Source organism: Schistocerca serialis, chromosome 8 (genome assembly GCF_023864345.2).
Source record: "Schistocerca serialis cubense isolate TAMUIC-IGC-003099 chromosome 8, iqSchSeri2.2, whole genome shotgun sequence".
In the NCBI taxonomy this organism is placed as follows: Eukaryota; Metazoa; Arthropoda; class Insecta; order Orthoptera; family Acrididae; genus Schistocerca; species Schistocerca serialis.
The window spans coordinates 435,837,676-435,862,801 of NC_064645.1; the positions used below are offsets into that span (position 1 = coordinate 435,837,676).

General features: G+C 43.0%; 1 protein-coding gene across 1 annotated transcript in view; it reads left to right on the forward strand.

The window, feature by feature from the left end:
- The window catches only part of LOC126416232 (peptidyl-prolyl cis-trans isomerase Fkbp12), a 45,453-nt gene extending 24,548 nt beyond the window's left edge, over positions 1-20,905 (forward strand). Inside the window, exons 4-5 of the mRNA XM_050083840.1 lie at positions 13,704-13,777; positions 20,266-20,905. Of these exons, the coding sequence (XP_049939797.1) occupies positions 13,704-13,777; positions 20,266-20,323 (132 nt within the window). The 3' untranslated portion in view covers positions 20,324-20,905. The remainder of the gene's footprint in view (positions 1-13,703; positions 13,778-20,265) is intronic.
- Positions 20,906-25,126: the final 4,221 nt, after the last annotated feature.

Consider the following 25,126-nt stretch of genomic DNA (forward strand, 5'->3'; position numbering starts at 1 on the left):
AAACTACCCTTACTGTTTTCCTGTGTCACTATTTCCTCATCTGTGATTTGACTTGTTGCCTACTGTTTCTTGTGGATGGTAATGCTGACTCGTTGTTTGAATCTATGCCAACTGATTTTATTATAGTTTCAAATTCATTGTGTGCAGAGTGTGTCTCCTCCTTAAACCTCATACACTTTTTGGTAATTGGATAGGTAAAAAAATCTACTTACCTAGTGCTGGCAGGATGACACACATAAAAAGGGTTTTATATATGCAACCCAGTGGCTCCTTCTGGCAGAAGGGTTGAAGGGAAATGTAGAGGGGTGAAGAAAAAGGACTAGAGAGGTTTAGGAAAAGGGTTAGAGGGGGAAAGACTGGTAAGTCTCCCTTGATCCAGGGTTCTGAGTGACTTATCCAAACTCTATCCCATTTCCTTCATCATCATTCATCCCCATTACGGTCGGAGGAAGGCAATGGCAAACCACCTCCACTAGGACCTTGCCTAGTACGGCAGTGCGGGTCTCCCGCATCGTTCCTCTATGCTCAGTCACGGAGTATGTGACTTCATCATCATCATCATCATCCCATCTCCCAAACCTCTCCAATTCTTTCCCATCACTCCTCTTTCTACCTCTTCAGCTCTTCTGCCAGGAGGGGGAGCCACTGGCTCTGAAAGTTTATATACATACAACCTTTATTATTATTATTATTATTATTATTATTATTTTTATTATTCTGCCACTTGATGAGTAGGTTTATGTATCCAATCACATAATATTGTCAAAAATTATTTTCATTGTTACGCAACTTTTTTGGCTTGATACACAGCCTTTCTAGTCTTGTAATGCCACAACAGTAAAAACAGTCACAGGAGATAAGCAAACCAACTGCATGGTGGCAGGTAGCATTTTTGGTTAGTAATACCGAGCTCCCAGTAGCTAACACAAATCTTTGTGGTGGAAAGGTCTAGAAGGTCCACTCAGACGTGAGGTGAACTGAATGTAAAAGCAGTGAAGTCATTATGGAAATTCCTGGATTCAACGGTATGTAAAATGAGGTAACGCCAATGACACACACACACACACACACACACACACACACACACACACCACAACATAGACACCCAAGTGTACAGATTGTGCACTTTTGGGTATGCAGCTGGATAATGTCATCTTCACACAATATTTCAACAGACCACCTGGCCACCATCTTCAGGTGAGGATGCTGATGCACAAGCTAACTGGAACGGAGTTTCCAGCAGAATCAGCAACTCCCTTATGCGCCACAACCAGTCCACTGCAGCAGCACTGCTGACCTCAAGGGAGAGTGAACTAGTGGTGCACCAGTGGAATAAATAAGCAAAATGATAAATCATTATTAGCTGAACCTTAATTAAAAGAATCTGCTGGTTGAAATGAAGACCACTTTTAATACCAGCTAAAATAGAATTCCAAATCTTAAAGGTAAATCCTTTACCCTTTTATTATATCAGATAGTACAATCTCAATAGATTCCCTTAGAACACATTCCTGGTAACAGGAAGCAGAGCAGTAAAATGCGTCTTGTTATAAATCATCTGATATCCCTCCTAGTGTTCCGCCACTGCAGATTTCTCTGGCTGGACCAAACTAGTGTGATGATAGTGTTCTACACATCTGTCTTGAATAGTATGGATAGTTTGGCCAATATGCCATCCCTCCTTAAATTCTTGAGGATACATTCCTCGCAAAAGGTAAAATAGCAGTATAGTTGCAAGTATCCTCACTTTGAACAGTATTTTAGATCCTTTGTCTCCATCCTAGTATCAGATTTACAATGGAAGTTGAAAAGGATGACTCTTTTCTTGGTGTTTTGGTTTATCGGCATGACAATGAGATTACGGGGCATAGCAGAGTGTGTAAACCTATGCATACTGATCGTTATCTCCATCTGACCAGCTGTCATCCACTACACCAATGCATGGGGGTGTTGCGGACTCTGGAGAAGAGCCTATGCCATTTCCAATACAGAAAATTTGATACCAGAATTGGACCATCTTAAAATTGTTTTTAAGCAAAATAGTTATGCTGACCAGCAAATACCTATGCCATGCTCTTTCATTTAAACTGTCAGGGAAACTTGTAAATCTGTTGCTTTTCTATCTTTTGCGGGAAATATATACCTGAAAATTTCGAGAATTTTAAGATTGACATCAAAAGTGTGTTCATGCTTTGGCTAAGATTAGAGCCATTCTTGTCAGAAAAGGATGACTTGGGTCTGAGGAAAATCTGAGCATACAAAATTCCATATCATTGACGGGTGGCATATTGGCTAAACTATCCGTAATATTCAGCATCTGTGTGTAGACACCACCGTCAAACCATTTTGCTCCAGCCAGAGAAATTCAGTGGCAGAACACTATCTTAAGGAGTGACGTCAAGTGATGTCTAATGTCACACAAATGATTGCTCTACTTCCTGTTACTGGGAATGTGTTCTAAAGGAATCTATTGAGATTCAGTTATCTGGTAATATTAATAATTGGGATAAAGATTTCCCTTCAAGATGCAGAATCTGATTATAGCCGATACTAAACAGTGGCCTTCATTTCAACCAGCAGAGTCTTTTAATTGAGGTTCAGCTATAAATATATCATCTTGCCTATTTCTTCCACTGGTGCACAAGTAGTTCACTTCCACTTGAGGGCAGCAGTGCTGCTGCAGGGGGCTGGCAATGATGTACAAAGGAGCCTCCAAGTCTCTTTGAAACTCAGTTCCAGTGCGTTTGTGCGTCAGCATCCTCACCTGAAGATGGTTTGGGTTTTTCTGTGGCTGTGGGTGTGAATGTGTGTACTTTTTCTAGAGAAACAGCAGGTGTTTGGAAGGTAGGGTGAACGATGTTTTCTGGTGTGTGTTTCTGTGCTCCACGTATTGATCTGCTGTAGATGAATGGTTGCCTTTATTTTATGTATTGCCCCAGCCAAGAATTACTTCAGTAATGAAGTTGATGTAGTTTTACTTTAACATTTATACTGCAGTATTTATGTACATGTGCTGAAAATGTTGTCACCATCAAGATCCAGTGCTGTGTTAATACTAAAAATAGGTGCTGCGGAATCATTTTAAACATACTCAGTTTTTTGAATTCGTGCTTGGCGCCCACAGAGCCCGGAGCTATTGTGGCCCATTCTTACTTCTCAGGTTGCATTTCCTTCCATGTGCCTGTCCCTCCCCATGCTCACTTTTTCCCTACTGCCTCCTCCTTCCTGTCTTGTGTTCTGACTTATATCGACCTGGCTATCCACCTAGTTTTATTTTATTCCTTGCATTTTGTTCCCCTTGGCTTCTCTCTTTCATTCTTCCTCTTCAGCATTTTTGGTCTCCCTTTGTCGTTTGACCTTCACTTCTAAATTTTCTGTCTGTAGTGTGTGCCACTTCAGGAAGAATTTCCTTCCTACAGTCTACAGCATGGATTCTTCTTCCCTCTTACTTCCCCTGTAGCCCCCCTCCATTCCGCTAGGCAGTAGCCAGTCCATGTGGTGGGACTGTTATATACCTATGTGGCTGATCCTTCCGACAAAACAGGGATCACACTTCTGATACCTGAGCTGTTGACACCCCCCCCCCCCCCCCATGCCTAGGAGTGGTTGCTTGTTGTCATTCCGGAGCATCACAACTCCCAGCTACGGTCGTTGTGCCAGATGCTCTTGCTATGGCTGGGTGATTCCCATGGGGAGGGGAAATGCATCAGGCTCCAAAAATCTGGCTGTTCTTCTACGGCTGTCTCTTAAAGTGGTAGCTAATCATTCAGTGCTGCTTTGTATGACACTGCAGGCTTCCCTGCCCTGGGATGGTCGGGGACACATTCACTGCCATAAAGCAGTTGTTTTTTGTGGAATATGTCGAAGACAAGTTTGGCAGAGTGGAGCCTCTCAGTAAGGTATGGTTGAAGTCCCTGTTGATCATAACTTCTTCTGCCGCCCAGTCTGCAGCTTTTTGTGCTCAAGATCATCTTGATGTCCCATTGCCCATTACCTCACTTGTGTTTGAATATGGTCCAGGGAGTTATTTTTCATAGAGACCTCATCCTTCAAATGGATGAAGAACTCCGAGCCAGTTTGAAACAACACAGTGTTTGTTTTGTACAACGTGTGCAGAAAGGTCGTTAGAACAATTGCACAGGGACCGGCACCTTTATTCTGGCATTTGACAGAGATACCCTCCCACCAGTGTGATGTGAAGCCTTATGTCTCGTTATTCATGAGGTGCCTTCAGTGCTTGCGTTTTGGGCATATGTCTTCCCAACGTACGGCGGACCCTCTGTGTGGTGACTGTGGACACCCACTCTGTGAGGGGTGCCCTTGTGTTCCGCCACCCGTGTACATTGTCACTCTCCATGCTCACCAGATTGCCTGGTTTATAAGAAAGAAAAGAAGATACAAGAGTGTAAGTCCCTGGATCGTTTATCTTACACTGACATTTGTCAGAAGTTTGGCCGACTTCATCCTGTGTCGTAGACTTCTACTTTTGCCTCTGTTATGTCCTTTCAACTCTTTCCTTCTCCTTACCCCAGTTGGGTCCCTTCGTCCTCTACCCTCCCTTGCAGTTCCCACGTCTTCCCTTCAAGGTGCCACTCCTACTCCCTGGTTGAAGAATTGTCCCTCCTTGTTTGGCACCTGCTGGTGATAGGACTTGTCGTCGTCGTCATCGTCCCCCTGCTCCCTTCTTTGTGTCTGAGGCGAGAGGCCTGCTGCCACATCTTGGCCATGGGACACACAATCTGTGCACACCAAGGTTGCCTGCTTTTTCGGTGCCAGATCTTGCAGAAGCCTACTCTTACTCTGTGCTGTACCCTCCTCACCCTCTGAAAGAGGAGGAGGAGGAGGAGGAGGAGGAGTAGAACAAGAAACCCCAGGACAAGACCACAGGCCACCCTTGTGTTGCTGTAGGTGCCATATATCCACCCCCACCCCCTCTCTCAACCTGAGCCTGACCTCTTATTTATGGATGTCACTTGGCAGTGTGATCGCCTACAGCATATTCACCTCCCATTTGGATACCCATTCTGTGCTTATTCAGTGGGACTCTAATGGATACTACAGTCACCTCCCAGAGTTGCAATCCCTTAGTGCCTTCCATTCAGCAACTTGTCATTCTCCGGGAACCTCATTTTACTGGTGCTCACTCACCAATCTGTCCTGGGTTCCGTGCTTTTTGTTGGAACCAGGTCAGCTCTTTGAGGGCTTCTGGTGGTGTCTGCAGGTTGGTCCTTATAGTTATTGTTAGTGCCCTGTTGGAAGCAGATGCCGTCGTGGTCTGATTGGACTTGGCAGTCACAGTTTGCAATCTCTACCTCCCTCCTGACAGACTACCTACATCTGCTGTCCTAACTGCCCTCCATCAGCAACTCCCTTCCTCCTCCTTGGGTATTTAAATGCCTATCACCCTTCGTGGGGCAGTGCTTTTTCACCCAGCTGGGAGATCCTCAGTGACCAGTTTCTTGTGGACCACGAGCTATGCCTTCTTAATGATGGTTCCCGATACTCATTTTAGTGCTGCATATGGCACTTTCTCTGCCATTGATCTTACACTACCTTGCCCTCCCCTTCTTCCTTTGTTACATTGTCGCCACATGATGACCTCTGTGATAGTGACTGCTTGCCATTGATTCTCCTGTTCCCTTCCCTCTGATTAGGTTGCCCTGCTGGGCTTTCCATCATGCTGATTGATCTCTATGTACCTCTCAGGTCATGTTTCCACCTTCTTTGTCGGGTTGCATAGATGACGTCTGTGATCGGTCCAATAAGATAATCCGTGCTGCTAGGATTGCTGTCCCCACTTGAAAGGCCCTGGCCTGTAGAGGAGTATGGCCATTTCCATCGCAATCTGTAATCATTGTTGCACCTTGAGACATCTTAAGTGGCACCTGTGCTCTGCTGGTCTTATTATCTTGCACCAAAGCCCGTTACTTAATCAAACAGAGCAAATGGATGTGTTGAACACTTTGTCTCCTTTCTAGATTCTTCTCTCTTCATCACAGGTGTGAGCTACACTCTGCACCCTCCAAGGCTCTGTGGCAGTCTTCCATTTCGGGCCCTGCCTTTCAGATAGCCTTTGTACAGACCCATCAGTTCTTGCGCAACACCTCATGACCCAAGGCTTCGGTGTTGGCCTCCTAACCCGCCGTTGCCTTCCTCATCTGGAAACAGTGGGCTGACGTTTCCCGCTTACCTTTTACGCCTTGAATCCTGTAGTGAACCTTTACCTGAATTCCATCCATAACCAATTGCTTCAACACCTCAATCCTCCACAGTGACAATATCTCCTCCAGGTGTTTAATTGTATGTGGCTCCAAGGAATTTTCCCCTCTCACTGGAGAGACAGCATGTCCTTCAGCCTGGCAAGGATGCATCATTCCTTGTTTGTTACCAGCCAGTCAGCCTGATCATTGTCCCCTGTAAGTTACTAGACTGGATGGTGGCTAGTCAGCTCAGTTGGGTCCTTGAACCCTGAGAACTTCTATCTCCTTTGAGTGTGGCTTTTGGGAGAGATGGTCTCCGGTTGATCATCTGTTTCGAATGGAAACCGCAGTTCGGCAGGTTTTTCTTAACTCGGCTATCCTGTCGCAGTCTTCTTCAATCTCTGTGAGGCCAATGGCACAGCTTAGCACCATCACATCCTCCTTATGCTGCGTGAATGGGGTCGTTGGGGCCCCCACTCTTCATGTTATTCACAAGTTCCTATCCTATTGGTAATTCAGAATCTGGGTCGACACTGTTCTCAGCTCTTTGCGGACCCAGAAGAATTATGTTCCACAGGTTTCAGTATAAAATACCCGTCTTGTCATCACTATTAATGGACATGGGGCAGCTCCTGGGCCAATGGTCACCTTTGCTATGGATGTGAATGATTTCTGTATTTGGGCTGGCTCCCACTCGGTGGTCTCTGTGGAACGTCGACTCCAGGGTGCCATCCGGTGCGCTTCCATGTGAACAGCCTCGCACAATCTTAAATTCTCTGCCCTTATGTCTAGGGTGATACTTTTCTGTCATCGTACTACAGTTGATCCTGATCCTGCTCTGGAGCTGTATCTTAATGCTCAATGCCTGACCGTAGTCTCCCAGTTCTGTTTCTGGGGTCTTCTTCTTGACAACAAGCTTACTTGGTTGGCCCATAGCTGTCATCTGAAGATTGGCTGTTTTAGTAAAGCCATTGTTCTTTGCTTCCTAGCCCACACTTCTTGTGCCACCAATCATTTTACACTTCTCCACCTATACTGGGAAATAATTCTCTCTCATCTGGACTATAGTTGACAAGTTTATAGATCAGCCGCCCCTTCCACGCTGCTCCTCTTGGACCTGGTTCACCTTTGTGTATCCGTGTAGCAGCTACAGCCTTTAGCACTAATGCTGTCGATAGTCTTCTGGTTGACATTGGGATCACTCACCTTTTGAATCGGTGGTCCCAGCTCCTGGTTTCCTATGCCATCACTGTTCACCCCTCCTACTCTATTCTTTTCGTGGCTTCTGGCTGTCGCCTGCCACTGCCTGCCCTCAGGTGGGTGTATTGGTTGGTCTTCACCTTGCGTCTCTCCGCTGTGACTTCAATCTCCCCTCCTTGTCCTTTCCCGACCCCCCCCCCCCCCACCTCCCCTTTCCCTCTTGCTTAGTTCCTCAGCCTGGATTCAGCTGGATCTCTTTCGGGGTCTGAAAGCATCCATTGCTCCACTGGAGTTGTTGTTTGTTCCAAATGCTGTTACAGGATTTTTTTTTACAGCAATGGCTCTAAATGTGCCGATCATGTGGCATATGTGTTCATGTCTTCTGTTGGCATCGAACACCATCTCCCGATTGCTACAAGTAGAGTGTTTACTACAGAATTGATAACAATCTATCAGGTGCTCTGCATTAAACTGTCCTGACTCACCTGAGGTTTGTTATGTATGAACTCATTGAGTGACCTTAAGGGTATCACTCGTTGTTTTCCCTGTCACGCCTTGGCCTCTGCCATACATGCCCTCTTGCTGATCATGGTGATGCTGCTTGTTCAGTTGATTTCCTTTGGATTCCTGTCCACTTCGGTATTCCAGGTGGTGAGCTTGCTGCCATGTCCCCATTATCTGTGACCCCTCTGGGGACAGATTTGTGGCTTTACATCAAATCTCTTTTTTTCTCAGTCATGGGTCAACTCTTCAGAGGTTAACCCCCTATCTAATAAACTTTGTGCCATGGAGGAGACTCCCACCATGTGACATTCTTTGCTCTGCAACTCCCACTGGGAATCTACCATTATCTGCTGTATTTATATTGGTCATACTAGGTTGACCAATGGTCTTCTTCTCCGCAGTGTGACTGCCCACTTCGTAGTTGTTGGGCTTCCCTCATGGTGATCCATGTTTTGCTGGACTGCCCCTGCCTTTTGGCCCTTCACATTAAATATGCCTTCCCACCTTCATTGTCCAGGGTGAGGTAAAAGGCCTTGAATTTTACTCTAGAATTTGAGTCCCTCAATCAGTGTAGGCCTTGACTTTGCCTCCACACTGGCCAGTTTCTCTCTGCCTTGTCCCTGTATTTTGTCTGCTCTGCTGTACTGTTTTGTTTCCCCTTTTCTTTCTTCCCCTGGTGTTGTCCCAATTATATTGTGATGATGGTATGGTATGGCGCGAGTGTCTGGACGGGCCGGTTGTGCTGCTGGTGCATCATCACATATAGTTTTTCTGGGGCACACCTGCTCTCCCCGTTTCCGCACACTCCCTCCTGTCCTGTCCTTTCCTTTCCTTTCCTTTCCTTTCCTTTCCTTTCCTTTCCTTTCCTTTCCTTTCCTTTCCTTTTTCTGCTGCTGCGATGACCCGTCCCCCCCCCCCCCCCCCCCCTTTATTTGGACGTTATTCCTTCCCCTTTATGGGACTGCGTTGTTTGTGTTGTTCCTCCTTTGATTTCTGCCATCGTAGATCATGTGCATGGGACCAATGAACATGGTTTTGCCTAACCCCCCCCCCCCCCCCCCCACACACACACACACGATGTGACTTACCATATGAAAGCACTGGCAGGTCGATAGAAACACAGACAGACACATACATACACACAAAATTCTAGCTTTCGCAACCAATGGTTGCTTCGTCAGGAAAGAGGGAAGGAGAGGGAGAGACGAAAGGATGTGGGTTTTAAGGGAGAGGGTAAGGAGTCATTCCAATCCCGGGAGCGGAAAGACTTACCTTATGGGGAAAAAAGGACGGGTTTACACTCGCTCGCGCGCGGGCGCGCACACATATCCATCCGCACATACAGACACAAGCAGACATTTGTAAAGGCAAATAGTTTGGGCAGAGATGTCAGTCGAGGCGGAAGTAAAGAGGCAAAGATGTTGTTGAAAGACAGGTGAGGTATGAGCGGCGGCAACTTGAAATTAGCGGAGGTTGAGGCCTGGCGGATAACGAGAAGAGAGGATATACTGAAGGGCAAGTTCCCATCTCCAGAGTTCTGACAGGTTGGTGTTAGTGGGAAGTATCCAGATAACCCGGACGGTGTAACACTGTGCCAAGATCTGCTGGCTGTACACCAAGGCATGTTTAGCCACAGGGTGATCCTCGTTACCAACAAACACTGTCTGCCTGTGTCCATTCATGCGAATGGACAGTTTGTTGCTGGTCATTCCCACATAGAAAGCTTCACAGTGTAGGCAGGTCAGTTGGTAAATCACGTGGGTGCTTTCACACGTCGCCCTGCCTTTGATCGTGTACACCTTCCGGGTTACAGAACTGTAGTAGGTGGTGGTGGGAGGGTGCATTGGACAGGTTTTACACCGGGGGCGGTTACAAGGGTAGGAGCCAGAGGGTAAGAAAGGTGGTTTGGGGATTTCATAGGGATGAACTAAGAGGTTACGAAGGTTAGGTGGACGGCGGAAAGACACTCTTGGTGGAGTGGGGAGGATTTAATGAAGGATGGATCTCATTACAGGGCAGGATTTGAGGAAGTCGTATCCCTGCTGGAGAGCCACATTCAGAGTCTGGTCCAGTCCTGGAAAGTATCCTGTCACAAGTGGGGCACTTTTGTGGTGGTTCTGTGGGAGGTTCTGGGTTTGAGGGGATGAGGAAGTGGCTCTGGCTATTTGCTTCTGTACCAGGTCGGGAGGGTAGTTGCGGGATGTGAAAGCTGTTTTCAGCTTGTTGGTGTAATGGTTCAGGGATTCCGGACTGGAGCAGATTCGTTTGCCACGAAGACCTAGGCTGCAGGGGAGTGACCATTTGATGTGGAATGGGTGGCAGCTGTCATAATGTAGGTACTGTTGCTTGTTGGTGGGTTTGATGTGGACGGATGTATGAAGCTGGCCATTGGACAGATGGAGGTCAACGTCAAGGAAAGTGGCATGGGATTTGGAGTAGGACCAGGTGAATCTGATGGAACCAAAGGAGTTGAGGTTGGAGAGGAAATTCTGGAGTTCTTCTTCACTGAGAGTCCAGATCATGAAGATGTCATCAATAAATCTGTACCAAACTTTGGGTTGGCAGGCCTGGGTAACCAAGAAGGCTTCCTCTAAGCGACCCATGAATATGTTGGCGTACGAGGGGGCCATCCTGGTGCCCATGGCTGTTCCCTTTAATTGTTGGTATGTCTGGCCTTCGAAAGTGAAGAAGTTGTGGGTCAGGATGGCTAAGGTAATGAGGAAAGACATTTTTGGTAGGGTGGCAGGTGATCGGCGTGAAAGGAAGTGCTCCATCGCAGCGAGGCCCTGGTTGCGTATAAGGAAGTGGCATCAATGGTTACAAGGATGGTTTCCGGGTCTAATAGATTGGCTAAGGATTCCAGGCGTTCGAGAAAGTGGTTGGTGTCTTTGATGAAGGATGGGGGACTGCATGTAATGGGTTGAAGGTGTTGATCTACGTAGGCAGAGATACGTTCTGTGGGGGCTTGGTAACCAGCTACAATGGGGCGGCCGGGATGATTGGGTTTGTGAATTTTAGGAAGAAGGTTGAAGGTAGGGGTGTGGGGTGTCTGTGGGGACAGGAGGTTGATGGAGTCAGGGGAAAGGTTTTGTAGGGGGCCTAAGGTTCTGAGGATTCCTTGAAGCTCTGCCTGGACATCAGGAATGGGACTACCTTGGCAAACTTTGTATGTAGTGTGGTCTGAAAGCTGACGCAGTCCCTCAGCCACATACTCCCGACGATCAAGTACCACGGTCGTGGAACCCTTGTGCGCCGGAAGAATGACGATGGATCGGTCAGCCTTCAGATCACGGATAGCTTGGGCTTCAGCAGTGGTGATGTTGGGAGTAGGATTAAGGTTTTTTAAGAAGGATTGAGAGGCAAGGCTGGAAGTCGGAAATTCCTGGAAATTTTGGAGAGGGTGATTTTGAGGAAGAGGAGGTGGGTCCCGCTGTGACAGAGGACGGAACTGTTCCAGGCAGGGTTCAATTTGGATAGTGTCTGGGGGAGTTGGATCATTAGGAGTAGGATTAGGATCATTTTTCTTCGTGGCAAAGTGATATTTCCAGCAGAGAGTACGAGTGTAGGACAGTAAATCTTTGACAAGGGCTGTTTGGTTGAATCTGGGAGTGGGGCCGAAGGTGAGGCCTTTGGATAGGACAGAGGTTTCGGATTGGGAGAGAGGTTTGGAGGAAAGGTTAACTACTGAATTGGGGTGTTGTGGTTCCATATTGCATTGATTGGAATTTTGAGGTTTTGGAGGGAGTGGAGCTGGAAGTGGGAGATTGAGTAGATGGGAGAGACTGGGTTTGTGTGCAATGAGAGGAGGTTGAGGTTTGCTGGAAAGCTTGTGAAGGGTGAGTGAGTTGCCTTTCCGGAGGTGGGAAACCAGGAGATGGGATAATTTTTTGAGGTGGAGGGTGGCATGCTGTTCTAATTTGCGGTTGGCCTGTAGGAGGATGCTTTGAACAGCCGGCATGGATGCGGGAGAGGAAAGATTGAGTCCTCTTCGTGGCAAACGAATCTGCTCCAGTTCGGAATACCTGAACCATTACACCAACAAACTTAAATCGGCTTTCACATCCCGCAACTACCCTCCCGACCTGGTACAGAAGCAAATAACCAGAGCCACTTCCTCATCTCCTCAAACCCAGAACCTCCCACAGAAGAACCACAAAAGTGCCCCACTTGTGACAGGATACTTTGCGGGACTGGATCAGACTCTGAATGTGGCTCTCCAGCAGGGATACGACTTCCTCAAATCCTGCCCTGAAATGAGATCCATCCTTCATGAAATCCTCCCCACTCCACCAAGAGTGTCTTTCCGCCGTCCACCTAACCTTCGTAACCTCTTAGTTCATCCCTATGAAATCCCCAAACCACCTTCCTTACCCTCTGGCTCCTACCCTTGTAACCGCCCCCGGTGTAAAACCTGTCCCATGCACCCTCCCACCACCACCTACTCCAGTCCTGTAACCCGGAAGGTGTACACGATCAAAGGCAGAGCCACGTGTGAAAGCACCCACATGATTTACCAACTGACCTGCCTACACTGTGAAGCTTTCTATGTGGGAATGACCAGCAACAAACTATCCATTCGCATGAATGGACACAGGCAGACAGTGTTGGTTGGTAATGAGGATCACCCTGTGGCTAAAAATGCCTTGGTGCATGGCCAGCACAACTTGGCACAGTGTTACACCGTCCGGGTTATCTGGATACTTCCCACTAACACCAACCTGTCAGAACTCCGGAGATGGGAACTTGCCCTTCAGTATATCCTCTCTTCTCGTTATCCGCCAGGCCTCAACCTCCGCTAATTTCAAGTTGCCGCCGCTCATACCTCACCTGTCTTTCAACATCTTTGCCTCTTTACTTCTGCCTCGACTGACATCTCTGCCCAAACTCTTTGCTTTTACAAATGTCTTCTTGTCTGTGTATGTGCGGATGTATGTGTGTGTGTGTGTGTGTGTGTGTGTGTGTGTGTGTGTGTGTGTGTGTGTGTGTGTGTGTGCGCGTGTGCGTGCGCGAGTGTATACCTGTCCTTTTTTCCCCCTAAGGTAAGTCTTTCCGCTCCCGGGATTGGAATGACTCCTTACCCTCTCCCTTAAAACCCACATCCTTTCGTCTCTCCCTCTCCTTCCCTCTTTCCTGACGAAGCAACCATTGGTTGCGAAAGCTAGAATTTTGTGTGTATGTATGTGTCTGTCTGTGTTTCTATCGACCTGCCAGCGTTTTCGTGTTGTAAGTCACATCATCTTTGTTTTTAAATATATTTTTCCCGCGTGGAATGTTTCCCTATTATATATATATACCAAATCAACCAAAATGGGTGTCCACCAATATTAAATTTATGTGAGTATTGCCCACTTCACATTTAAACGCAGTTTGGCAAAAACTTACTCTACCGTGCTGATACCAGATATAAGAAAGGTCTGGTTGAGTGCATTCATTATCCTTGAAGCTGGAAATATATGGGTAACAGAAAGGCTACTTAGTAATTACTAGAATTCTTGGTCTAATGCAGCATGCTGTTGTTAACTCACACACTCAAAGAACAGGAGGGCAGGGGGAAAATTGGTAGCTTCTTGCTCTGTACTAAATTTCTGTAGTTACTAAATGTGTGTGTCTGAAGGTGGACAGATGTAGATGTGTTCCTTAAACCTTCAGAGAAGCTTGCAGTTATTACCACTGTATGATTTTAACAACTTCCAATGCATTAAGAACAGATAATTAGTTTTCTTTCTAAGCTGGTGACAAATCTGTAAATGCCATATACTGTGAGATAATAATTGTATTAATAACTAAAATTATTTTCAGATGTGTGTTGGTCAACGAGCCCGCCTTACATGCTCTCCAGATTATGCGTACGGGTCACGTGGTCATCCTGGAATATATCCTTTGTCTGCTGTATTTAGTGAGGTTTGAAGTAAGATTTCAACTCTGAATAAACATAACATTACTCTCATAGTGAAATTCTGGGTTCTGAGAAGGCTAAAATGAAGGGTTTGCTGTAATCATTAAGATGGAGTGGTGTTGTTTCCTCGGTTGAAAGACTTTTGATGCAGCTCTCCATGCGTCTCTGTTCTGTGTAGCCTCATCATCTCTGAATCATTATCAGACCTGCCCAAAGCTCTAAAAGCAGCTGCCATTTTACCCCTAGAATATCTTGTCTAAGATGATGGGCTCACCATTTAACAATATAGTAGAGCTGTGTGCCTTCGGAAAGAATGGCTACAGTTTCCTGTTGCATGTAAGCATAGCAAGATCATATTGTCTCATGTTAAAATGCCAGGTCAATCATCCAGAATTTTGCCCTTGCACCTACTGAAAAGGCTGCTGCCCTTTTTCAGGAATCACGTCATTACTCTTCAGATACCCCTCAGATTTGGTTGCACTTATGGTATGTCTTATACGTATTTTAGACCTCGGCAAGGTCAGGGTTCCTGAGGGGAGGCTTAATGTTGTTCAAAATGCTATTTTTTACTGTAACGGAAGTGAAAAGGCTGTTATGTGAAGGTCTTGCTACTTGAAACGCCACCTTTTGGAGGAAGAAAGTAAACCATGTTGGTAAGCTTAAGAGAGAACAATAGACCAGACAGTATCATAAATAATGAACAGTTAATGATTTATCTTGGTGGTGGTGGTGGAATTACGCCATTGACATAATGAATTGCTGAGTGCAAAAGTGTGCAGAATTAATTCTTTCACTCTAAGAGTATGCACTTGTTCCTTTTTTTTTAGTAAGGTTGTTGATAGCGTGTTCTTTTGTTAGGCTTAGTTTTACATTATTATGACGTTTTATATGCAGTCATTATGGTAATGATTCAGAAAGACTTCAATAAAAAGCTTTGGATCAAGGCTGTCAGGCAGATGCAGTATTACTTGATTTCCGAAAAGCATTTGAGTCAGTATTACACCTACGCTTACTGTCAAAAGTACAGTCATATAGGGTATCAAGTAAATTTGTAACTGAATTGAAGACTCTGTGGTAGGGAAGACACACTGTGTTATTTTCGCGGGAGAATTATTGTCAGATGTAGAAGTAACCTCATGCGGGCCCCCAGGGAAGTATGGTGGGACTGTTGCTGTTCATGTTGTATATTAATGACCTTACAGACAATATAAATAGTAACATCAGACTTTTTGCAGATAACGCAGTTATCTATATGAAGTACTATCTGAAAGAAGCTGTGTAAATATTCATTCAGATCTTGATAAGGTTTCAAAGATTGGCAACTTGCTTTAACTGTTCAGAAACGTAAAATTGTGCACTTCACAAAATGAAGAAAACGTCGTATCCTATGACTGTAATATCAATGATTTATTGTTAGAATCGGCCATCGCAAACAATACCTGTGTGTAACACTTTGTAGGGGTATAAAACGTAATGATCGCATAGGTTCAGTCATGGTTAAAGCAGGTGGTAGACTTCGGTTTATTGGTGGAGTAGTGGGGAAGTGCAGTTAATCCGCAAAAAAGACTGCTTAACAAATCACTTGCATCAAGTTCTAGAAAATTGCTAAAGTGTGTGGAACCTGTACCAAATAGGACTAACAGGGGATATTGAACATATACAGAGGGAGCAGCACGAATGGTCACATGTTTGTTCGATCTTTGGGAGTGTCCCAGAGAAACTGGAGGAACTGAACTGGAAGACTCTTGAAAACAGATGTAAACTACTGTGAGAAAGTCTTTAACAAAGTTTCAAGAATTGGCTTTAAATGGTGATCCTGTGAATATACTACAATACTCTTTGTAAGAACCTTCAACTTCGCAGCACGTCAGCAATTGTTGGTTAATATATTAAAAAACTAAAAAACCGCCTCGATTGCGAGAAAAGCACCTAGCGTTAAGTGTTAACCCAGGTTTCGGCATAGATAACTATACCTTCTTCAAAACAATAATAAAACCCACAAGTGCCTAAGAATCATTGACAAAGGTCTTCTTAGGCACTTGTGGGTTTTATTGTTGTTCTGAAGAAGGTGTAGTTATCTACGCTGAAACCTGGGTTAACACTTAACACTAGGTGCTTTTTTCGCAATCGAGACGGGTTCTTAGTTTTTTTAATGCTCTTTGTATTGCTCGCGTAGGTATTATGAGGATAAGATTAGAATAATTACTTGATGCACAGAGGCATTCGGTCAGTCATTCTTCCTGCACTCCAATTGTGAATGGAATGAGGAGAAACCCTAATAACTGATACAGTGGGATGTATCCTCTGCCATAGATCTCTAGGTAGTTTCAAGAGTATAGACATGTCTTGAAAGGAGGATATAAGAAGAAGATCAACAAAAGCGAAAAAAGGATAATGGAATGTAGTCGAATTAAGTTGGGTGATGCTGAGGGAATTAAATTAAGAAATGAGACACTTAAAGTAGTAAAGGAGTTTTGCTATTTGGAGAGCAAAATAAGTGATGATGGTCGAAGTAGAGATGATATAAAATGTAGACTGGCAATGGCAAGGAAAGAGTTTCTGAAGAAGAGGAATTTGTTAACATCGAATATAGATTTAAGTGTCAGGAAGTCGTTTCTGAAAGTATTTGTATGAAGTGTAGCCATGTATGGAAGTGAAACATGGACGATAAATAGTTTGGACAAGAAGAGAATAGAAGGTTTCGAAATGAGGTGCTACAGAAGAATGCTGAAGATTAGATGGGTAGATCACATAACTAATGAGGAGGTTCTGAATAGGATTGGGGAGAAGAGGAGTTTGTGGCACAACTTTACTAGAAGAAGGGATCGGGTGGTAGGACATGTTCTGAGGCATCAAGGGATCACCAACTTAGTATTGGAGGGCAGCGTGGAGAGTAAAAATCGTAGAGGGAGACCAAAAGATGAATACACTAAACAGATTCAGAGGGATGTAGGCTGCAGTATGTACTGGGAGATGAAGCAGCTTGCACAGGATAGAGTAGCATGGAGAGCTGCATCAAACCAGTCTCAGGACTGAAGACCACACAACAGCAGATGTAGAATGAACACTGTAGTTTACTTTGGTCTTTGTTTATTTCATGTTTTCATACACTATCAAATGCTTTTTCTCCATAGCTTTTTTTCTCCATTGTCAGTAACATGTTCTATGTTATACTTACGTACACATTATTAAGTGACAGCTTATAGACACTATGGTTGTTACCTGCATTTACGAAACATACTTAGGAGCTATGACTTGTGGGCGTTTGATTGCTTGCAATCTCAGTATAGCCAACTACATGTGAGGTGTCAAGTGATGTTTCAGCAGCCAGTGTGTAGTGAGGCTTGCATATCGCTTGCTCTCCCTGCACACCTTGGTGAGATTCTAATCATCAAAAATATATCCTGGTCACTCTGCTTTGATAATTCTAGATACATGTCAGTGCCATATTGTGAATATTTCTTACTGCCCCAATTGTGAAACTAGTGCCATGCACCATTCCCTCCTATACTAAAGCAGCCAAAGTTGTGGCTTGGAGAGGTATTTCATTTTTTCCTTCACTTTTAACTGCCAGTGAAAAGCCTTTTTCTCAGTCCATGACTTATGTGCACGCACTAGCCACAGTATCATTACTGATATGGCTGTCCTCCAGTTAGCATCACAAGAAGCACTGACTACCAGACACATCATTGACTGTTTGAGGCTACACTATACTTCATCAGTGCTGGCACTGGCATGCATTTGCTAAATTGTTGCACCTAATCGGTCACTTACCTGTTTGCTTCGTGGACGTGTTTGTTTAGTGAGAGAGCTTTCATTTTTCATAATATATTTGTCTTTTCTTGTTTTGGAGTGAAGGTGACTCAGTTACAATACACACGAGGTCAAATTGAGTGTCACATAAGAGGTGTAAGAATTTCTTCATAACCTTAAATACAGTCTCGGAAAAGATAAAAGCTAAAAATTGCAGACAAACACTTCAAAGAAGTGTGGTGTTCTACATTGATCTGTGCAAGAATGGAAATCTGTAGTTATGTAACAGTTTCAGTGCGCAAGGAAATGCTTTTGAAAGAGCAACTCACTAAGTTGGACAGTTTCCAGGACATTTGTCACTCTATTGGAATTTTATGATAGTGTTTAGTTTCCCTTATGGCTAAAGACGGCAAGTGTGTTACATGACAGGATAGATTTAAAAAGGGATCACTATTTGATAGGCAGAATTGTAAAATATTTTGGGGTTCGGGAAATGGAACGATAGAATGTACTGATGTGGTAGCAGGTAGGGCAACATTCTCTAACAAAAATGTACGTCACCTAGAAAATGATTGAGTTGTTGTTACCTATCTTGATGAGACTTGGCTCAATCAAAATTAAGCCAGGAAACGTTATGCAGGATTTGAGGGGGACATGGCAGCTTGAAAGGGCTGACTGGATAGAAAAACAGACTTACTGTTATGGAGGTTAATCAGACTATAGCTTCATTGAAAGTTCAGTGTTAATGTTTGCATCTGGCAAATCTAGAGATCCTCATGAGATTTGAAACACTCCTGTTTAGATCTGTTAAGTGGTTTAGTGTGAGGTTGTCATTGTCATGGATAATGTCAATTCAAATCCAATGGAAGAAGAAACTGCACAGTTACCAGAAGAGAAAAATATTTAAATTTTGGGTTGATATTCAGGGTTGCCACAGGTTCTGCAAATGGGGAATTTCAAACATGTCGGGGAAATTCGGAAAAAAGAAAACACTGGAAAAACTTTGGTGTTTGTCTCAGTAGATGAAATGGTTTGTCTACTGTGGTGTCACGTACCGGCAGTGGCTGGGTGCAGTCAAGTACATGCACCTCTTCCCTACTCCCACATTACTACTGCTTCTCCCCTTCCTATCACCCCCATCAGCGTGCAGTCGGTGCTACCACACTTCTTGCCCCTAGGCTTGCAGCTGCCGACGAGTTAGGGAGGTGTGAGGAGTGGTTTGTTTGGATCTGATTTTCAGAGACTGCAGACGCAGTGGCCGGAGATGGTGCTCATGTGTGCACAAGTTGCGTCTGAGTGATTGTGTGTGTGTGTGTGTGTGTGTGTGTGTGTGTGTGTGTGTGTGTGTGCGCGCGCGCGCTCTCGTTTTCTGACAAAAGCTATGGCTGAAATTTTACTTGTGAAAGTGTGAGTGCCGTTATGGTGAGTTGCTACCTATCCTCATTATTATTGATTCCCAGAGTATTTGAACAAGTTATATGTTGCATGGATTGATCACTGTGGTCTCATTGCAAAAACATGCTGTCTGTGGCTTGTGAATAGCTGGGCACACGAGTGGACTTCTGCGATGGGCCAAAACCACAGGCCATTTCTGCAGATATCTGAAATGGATCAGGTCTGCTGATCTGAAGCCTGTTGTTGATGTGCAGGCCGTGCCCGTCAGATCTAGTCTCACCGATTTGCCCACAGGCCAGGTCTGTCTGTGTGTGGCGTGTAATGCTTCAGATTTTCATAATTTATCCATGGACCCAGGACTGCGGTGCTCCTCAGCATGCCAGAGGCCACGAGTGACGGATTTCAAGAATTGTGACTGTCTCGCCACAAGTACATTTGTACAGTGTGGCGTTCTATAGACATTTTATTTTTTCTAGTGCATTTTGGCACTTAAAAGTAAAAATTAGTTTGTATGCTGGAAAGTATGGATGATAAGAAGGAAAACAGTCAGTCTGAGGTTATTTCAGGAATCAGTGAAGGTATTTTAAATCTGTCTTGTCACTACAAAGAAATGTTTCATTTTATTGAAGTAAAATATCATTGGTCTTAGTGAAACACATACACCATTCGACTTGTTTTCTCTATCTAAAAACAGTTCATTACAAAAGAGGTTGATGTTAGTACTTATGATTTTTGCTCACATCAGGAAATGCCATCGGCTTGCAAGTAATTTTTTAAAGATATATCCTCGTTTACACTGTTGTTCCTTGTACTGTAGCTGCAAACACGTATTGTCAACTTATGTCTTAACTTGCCCTTGAGATTTCAAAATTTGTCAGGGAAAAATGTTAAAACTTGTCTGGGCATCAGGGAATTTCACTTGGGGAATTTTGTGGCAACGCTTTATATGAAAATGGAGATGTTTAGGGTGTCGGGCTTCATTAGCATCTTTATGCCTGTGCATCAGATACGCTTGCTAAGTTTGTTTTTATCTTTTCTCCAGCTAATTTTTAGGCTCTCACTTTTAGCCCTTTCCTTGTCTCTGGAGTGTGTGTGTGTGTGTGTGTGTGTGTGTGTGTGTGTGTGTGTGTGTAAGCTAGTATTTATTATTCTTTTGTTTTTTTGATTGTGCTGTCAGTACTTCAACAGATTTGTTTCTATGTTTACTTTGACCAATATAATTTGTTATAGTGCTAAAACTTGTTTTGGGATTCATTATGTGTATTAGCTGTTTTTATGTAGACAAGTTGATTGTAGACTTTCCTTAATGAAAATTACTATTCCACCCAATGCAACACTGATATTCGATGTTGAGTTACTGAAGGTTGAACCTTGAATAACATCAAATAACCAGTGAATCAGCAAATCAACCAACAAACCAAACTGTCAGCCAACTGACAAACCAACCAAATTGTTATTTCTATGCTACAACAGTATCATTTCCAGTGTTAAAACTTTCTATTTTAGTGATACTGCATCTGTGTGGATGCGTGTGTGTAATGTGTAGAATCTACTTTAAAGATTTTTGGACTGTCATTTTAAACTAATGCAAGCTGTCTTACAAGAAAACTTATATTACTTATATACTGTTTATGTAGCAACTTAGTAGAATGAATCTTTGACTGTTCAGGTACTGATTGTGACTCATTTGTAAGTTTATTAATTTTCTCAGTGAGGAAGTTTAAAAATACTATCTTTTTAGTATTAGTGATTGAAATATCACTGTCTTCCAAAATACCTCAGCTATACTGTCAACCATTTCAAGATCTTTTTGCTAGTGCCATTATTATTTTGTAATATTTTCATAGTAACCAAAGTTGTGTCTGTTAAAAGGATTTTGATCATTATGTTGTTACCCCATATGAAAAAATGTGTAAACAAAATATTAATGAATAAATGTCGGTGGCATTTGTCTTAATTTGCACTTGTTATTTTTGTGAACCACAAGCTACAAACTTGGACCATTCTTACCAATATCTTTGACCTACAAAATCTCTCTGAAAATATTAACTAGAAGCCTAGTGTTGTATTAGACAAGACAGTGTTAAATGAAATGTTTATCATCACTTTAGAAGTGGATGATCCCATACAGACTGCATAGTTAGTGTGAAAAAAATTGAGAAAGAAATTCAACAAACATTTTTTTCAAAATACAGTGAAGTACAGATAAAGGAGTAAAACAGCAAGCAAATATCTCTAATCCAAAATGCCAGACAAATGTAACATGTGTTGTCTGCGTCAGTTAACTTTTTGTATGGATGGCATTGCTCTGAAATATAATAGATAAGAGAGATGAACTTATTCTTTGCAGAGGATCAAATAATAACAATTCAAAAGTTATTCTACAGAGGATATGTGATATGTTACTGATAAGGAATGCTGCTGTATAGGGTGTGCTAGAGTGGTAATTTTCTCTTCATAATACTGTTTTGTCAGAATTCTGCTTCTGCCGTGATGATCTTTGGGGAACCTCCTTTAATAGAAAAGATACTTCTCAAACTTGTCTTGACAGTTACAAGAGAAAACAAAAACTGCCTTCATACATGGAGTTAATGAATTTACCATATGGGGTTGGTTAAGATACATGCCAATGTGTAGGAAGGGTGGTGTTAAAAATCCTGCCCAATTATACTGATTCAAATGTTAAGCATGCACTGGATTTGGAAAGCCATCGAAAATTCTTTGCATCACCCTTTCTCTCTACATAGCTGAGTTGGTATTTAAGTCTTTAATTACCTTCAGGTTTGAGAAACTGTTGACAGAGGACAATATTGAAGGTAATGGAGAAGAATGTACTACTGATGATTTATATTCTGTTCTATTGCTTTCAAATAAAAACTTGTATTATAGCCAGAACACCAGGAACTTCATTTACTGTTCATCTCAGTAATATTGTCAAGATAAAGAATGACAGTCAATTGATCAAATAAAGATAGCTCAGAAATATTACATAAAATCAAAATTTTACTGTTGTACTGTGAATAAAGTGAATATTTACATTACTTCTAGAAAATTAATGCATCTTGAAAGTGCAAATAGAAGTAAATAAAATGATTAGATGTAGTGAATATCTTCATGATTAAAGCTTATGATGGAAACAGAAATTGGGCAATATGAAATTTAGTCTGGCACGTTGATATACCCAATAAGTGGAAGAAGAGCATTATAATTCTGTTTAAGAAAGGCAACTAGAAGCAGTGTGTGCTTGCAGATGTAGAACCAATGTCTTTTGGGCTATAAATATCAAATGCTTGTTTTAATGGACAGAGTTGTGCATTTGAAACAGCAGGAATGTGACCCAAGTATGACATGATCTGACAACTCTCCCGACTCTTTTACCCAGCTGCATAGCAACATGCTTCACCAACCCTGAGACTGAAGATGTGTACATGATTTGTTTGTATGTATGGCTGAACACTAACTTTGTAGAGAGAGAGAGAGAGAGAGAGAGAGAGAGAGAGAGAGAGAGAGAGAGAGAGAGAGAGAGATAGAGAGATCACAATATGCTGTTCACTTTACTTTGCTGAAAACTATTAGATACATAGTGGTAGTGTTCTGTTCTCATTTGAATACTCAAAGATATAATACAATACATAAGAACATAAAGATTACAGTGGTTGAACCAGAAACACTCAACATGTTTTAGGTACAATCATAAATAATTATTCAAATAAAATGATTTTTTAATATGACTCATTTTAAATTGACTACAAAGTGTAAAATAATAAGTCGTAGCCTCATACAGATTCCAAACGTCATACAGATAATCCCGAAAATTTATGATTGTGAATTTTTAATAGCATGAAAATACTTAAGGTTTAAAATGAAAAGTTTGGGGCACATGCAACAGATAATAGTGAGGAGGGAATTGTTCATGTATCAATTTTGTATTGCGTGTGCTACATGTTTTTTGTCTTAATTTTTTTACAAGTATTTTCGCAGCTATTAAAGATTCATAACTATAAATTTACAGGATTAGCTGTATGGGATTCGGAATCTATATTGGGCTAGGAGAAATTAATTTATACCTGTTGAGTCTGATTTTAAAATATGTGTTAAAATTTAATTTTTATTTGTTTATGTATTTATTTTTTGCTTTTGTCTTTGTGTGAAATTTTTCAATTGATTTCAAACATTTTTATGAGGTATAACAGAGAAGAGATGTAGCAAATTTCAGGTTTATTTCAGTTTTTCATCTGCCTCAGTTAATATATATTGCTTTCCCACATGTGTATCTTCTGAAAAGACTGAAGACAAAATTTAAAGATTTGAGCTCACACAGAGGGTTACCACCAATAATTCTTCACATGAACCAGTCACACCCAAAACAGGAGAAATGACAGTAGTACATAAAGTACCCTCTGCCACACACCAGGCAAGAAACTGAGTTAATATTGCATTGTCATCCAGTCCTGAGCTGTGTGTAGAATTTCAAGCCTGTGTTTAGATATAAAAAGTAAGAACCCCACCTCTGACACATGCATAAGTCCACACAAGACAATATAATGAAAGCTACGTCAAACTGCCCACATAATCACAATCTCCAAACACATGCAAGTTATAGTCTGGGAGACGAGTCTTTGGTATTGACAGCTCGGTAGCGTCTTTCCGTTGCCTAGCGACCGCAAGCAGGCAGCCAATGACGGCCTGACTTTGAGCGGGTAGCAAGGGCCACGTTGCCGCTCTGAAACCCGGTCGCGCGCGCTTATGAAACTTACCAGTGCCTCGCGTGCAGGCGGTGCGGTCGTTCGTCGTTTGTCTGAAGTTGAATTCGCAGTTTATTTCGTTTTTGTTGTTCTTAGTGTTTCTTTGTTTGTTTCGTTGTAAACAATGTCTAGTGTGGTGGGTAGTACCAGCCCAACACAAGACGTGAAACGGAGGAAGAAAAGTGTGCTACACCCCCAGGCCCGTGAATTTGTGTGCTCTGTGAGGGATTACTTTGAGAAAGAAAAGGACAAAGATGGGCCCTTAATTCCTGTTCTTCAGGTTGTGAAGAGAACTGCAGCAGCATTGAAAGTAAGTAAGAACACTGTTATAAAGATAGGGACTGACGATAGTGGCACAACAAAGCTGCACACACCAGGAAAGGAGCAACCGAGAAATAAGCAGGTGACAGCTTTGGACGATTTTCAGAAAGACTCTATTCGTCGTCATATATACAGCTATTATAAGAGAAGGGAACATCCCACTCTATCTAAATTACAGGTGTCGCTTCAGAAAGATTATCTTTTTAAAGGGAGCAAATTTTCATTCCGTACAGTGTTGAAAGACATAGGCTTCAGCTATTCACTGTTTAACGGACGCAAAATATTGATGGAAAGGACAGATGTAGTTGCATGGCGGTGCAGATTTCTGCGCAGGATCATGGGTGTGGAATTCGAAAGTATAGTGTGGTTAGATGAAACTTGGGTCAATGCCAGCCATTCTTTACGTAGAGGCTGGAATGATGGAACGCCCGAGGGGACAATGGCAGTGCCTGTTGGCAAAGGAGGGCGTATTATTGTCTTACATGCAGGAACATCGAAAGGTTTTGTGCCAAACTGCTTGAAAATGTTTCGGTCAAAAAGGACGGGAGATTACCATGAAGAAATGAACATTGTAGTATTTCAAGAATGGTTCGAGACATCGCTTATGACGAATCTGACAATTCCATCAGTGATTGTTATGGACAATGCGCCTTATCATTCCGTTGTTCACGATAAGGCACCAACCTTGCAACAAAAAAAGACGATATCATTCAGTGGTTGAAACGGCGAAAAGTAGATTTCAGAGAAGATTTAAGCAAGGCGGAACTGCTCGAAATTGTGGCACAAAAGAAACCCCAATTTCCAACATATGTAATTGACGAGATTGCTAAAAGGCACGGGCATGAAATCGTTTGGCTTCCTCCGTACCACTGTCACTTCAATGCAATTGAAGGAGTGTGGGCGCAGATAAAAAATTACATTGCTGCAAACAATAAAAAATTCACGATCTCTGAAGTGGAAACTCTCCTTCCAGCAGCTATCAATAAAGTGGCAAGTGAGATGTGGGCTAAAATTGTAAACAGCACTGCAAGTGCCATCAGAGAGGCGGCCAAAACCGAAGGGGTTGTGGAAGAATGCATCGAAAATTTAATTATTCATCTGGGAGAGAGCAG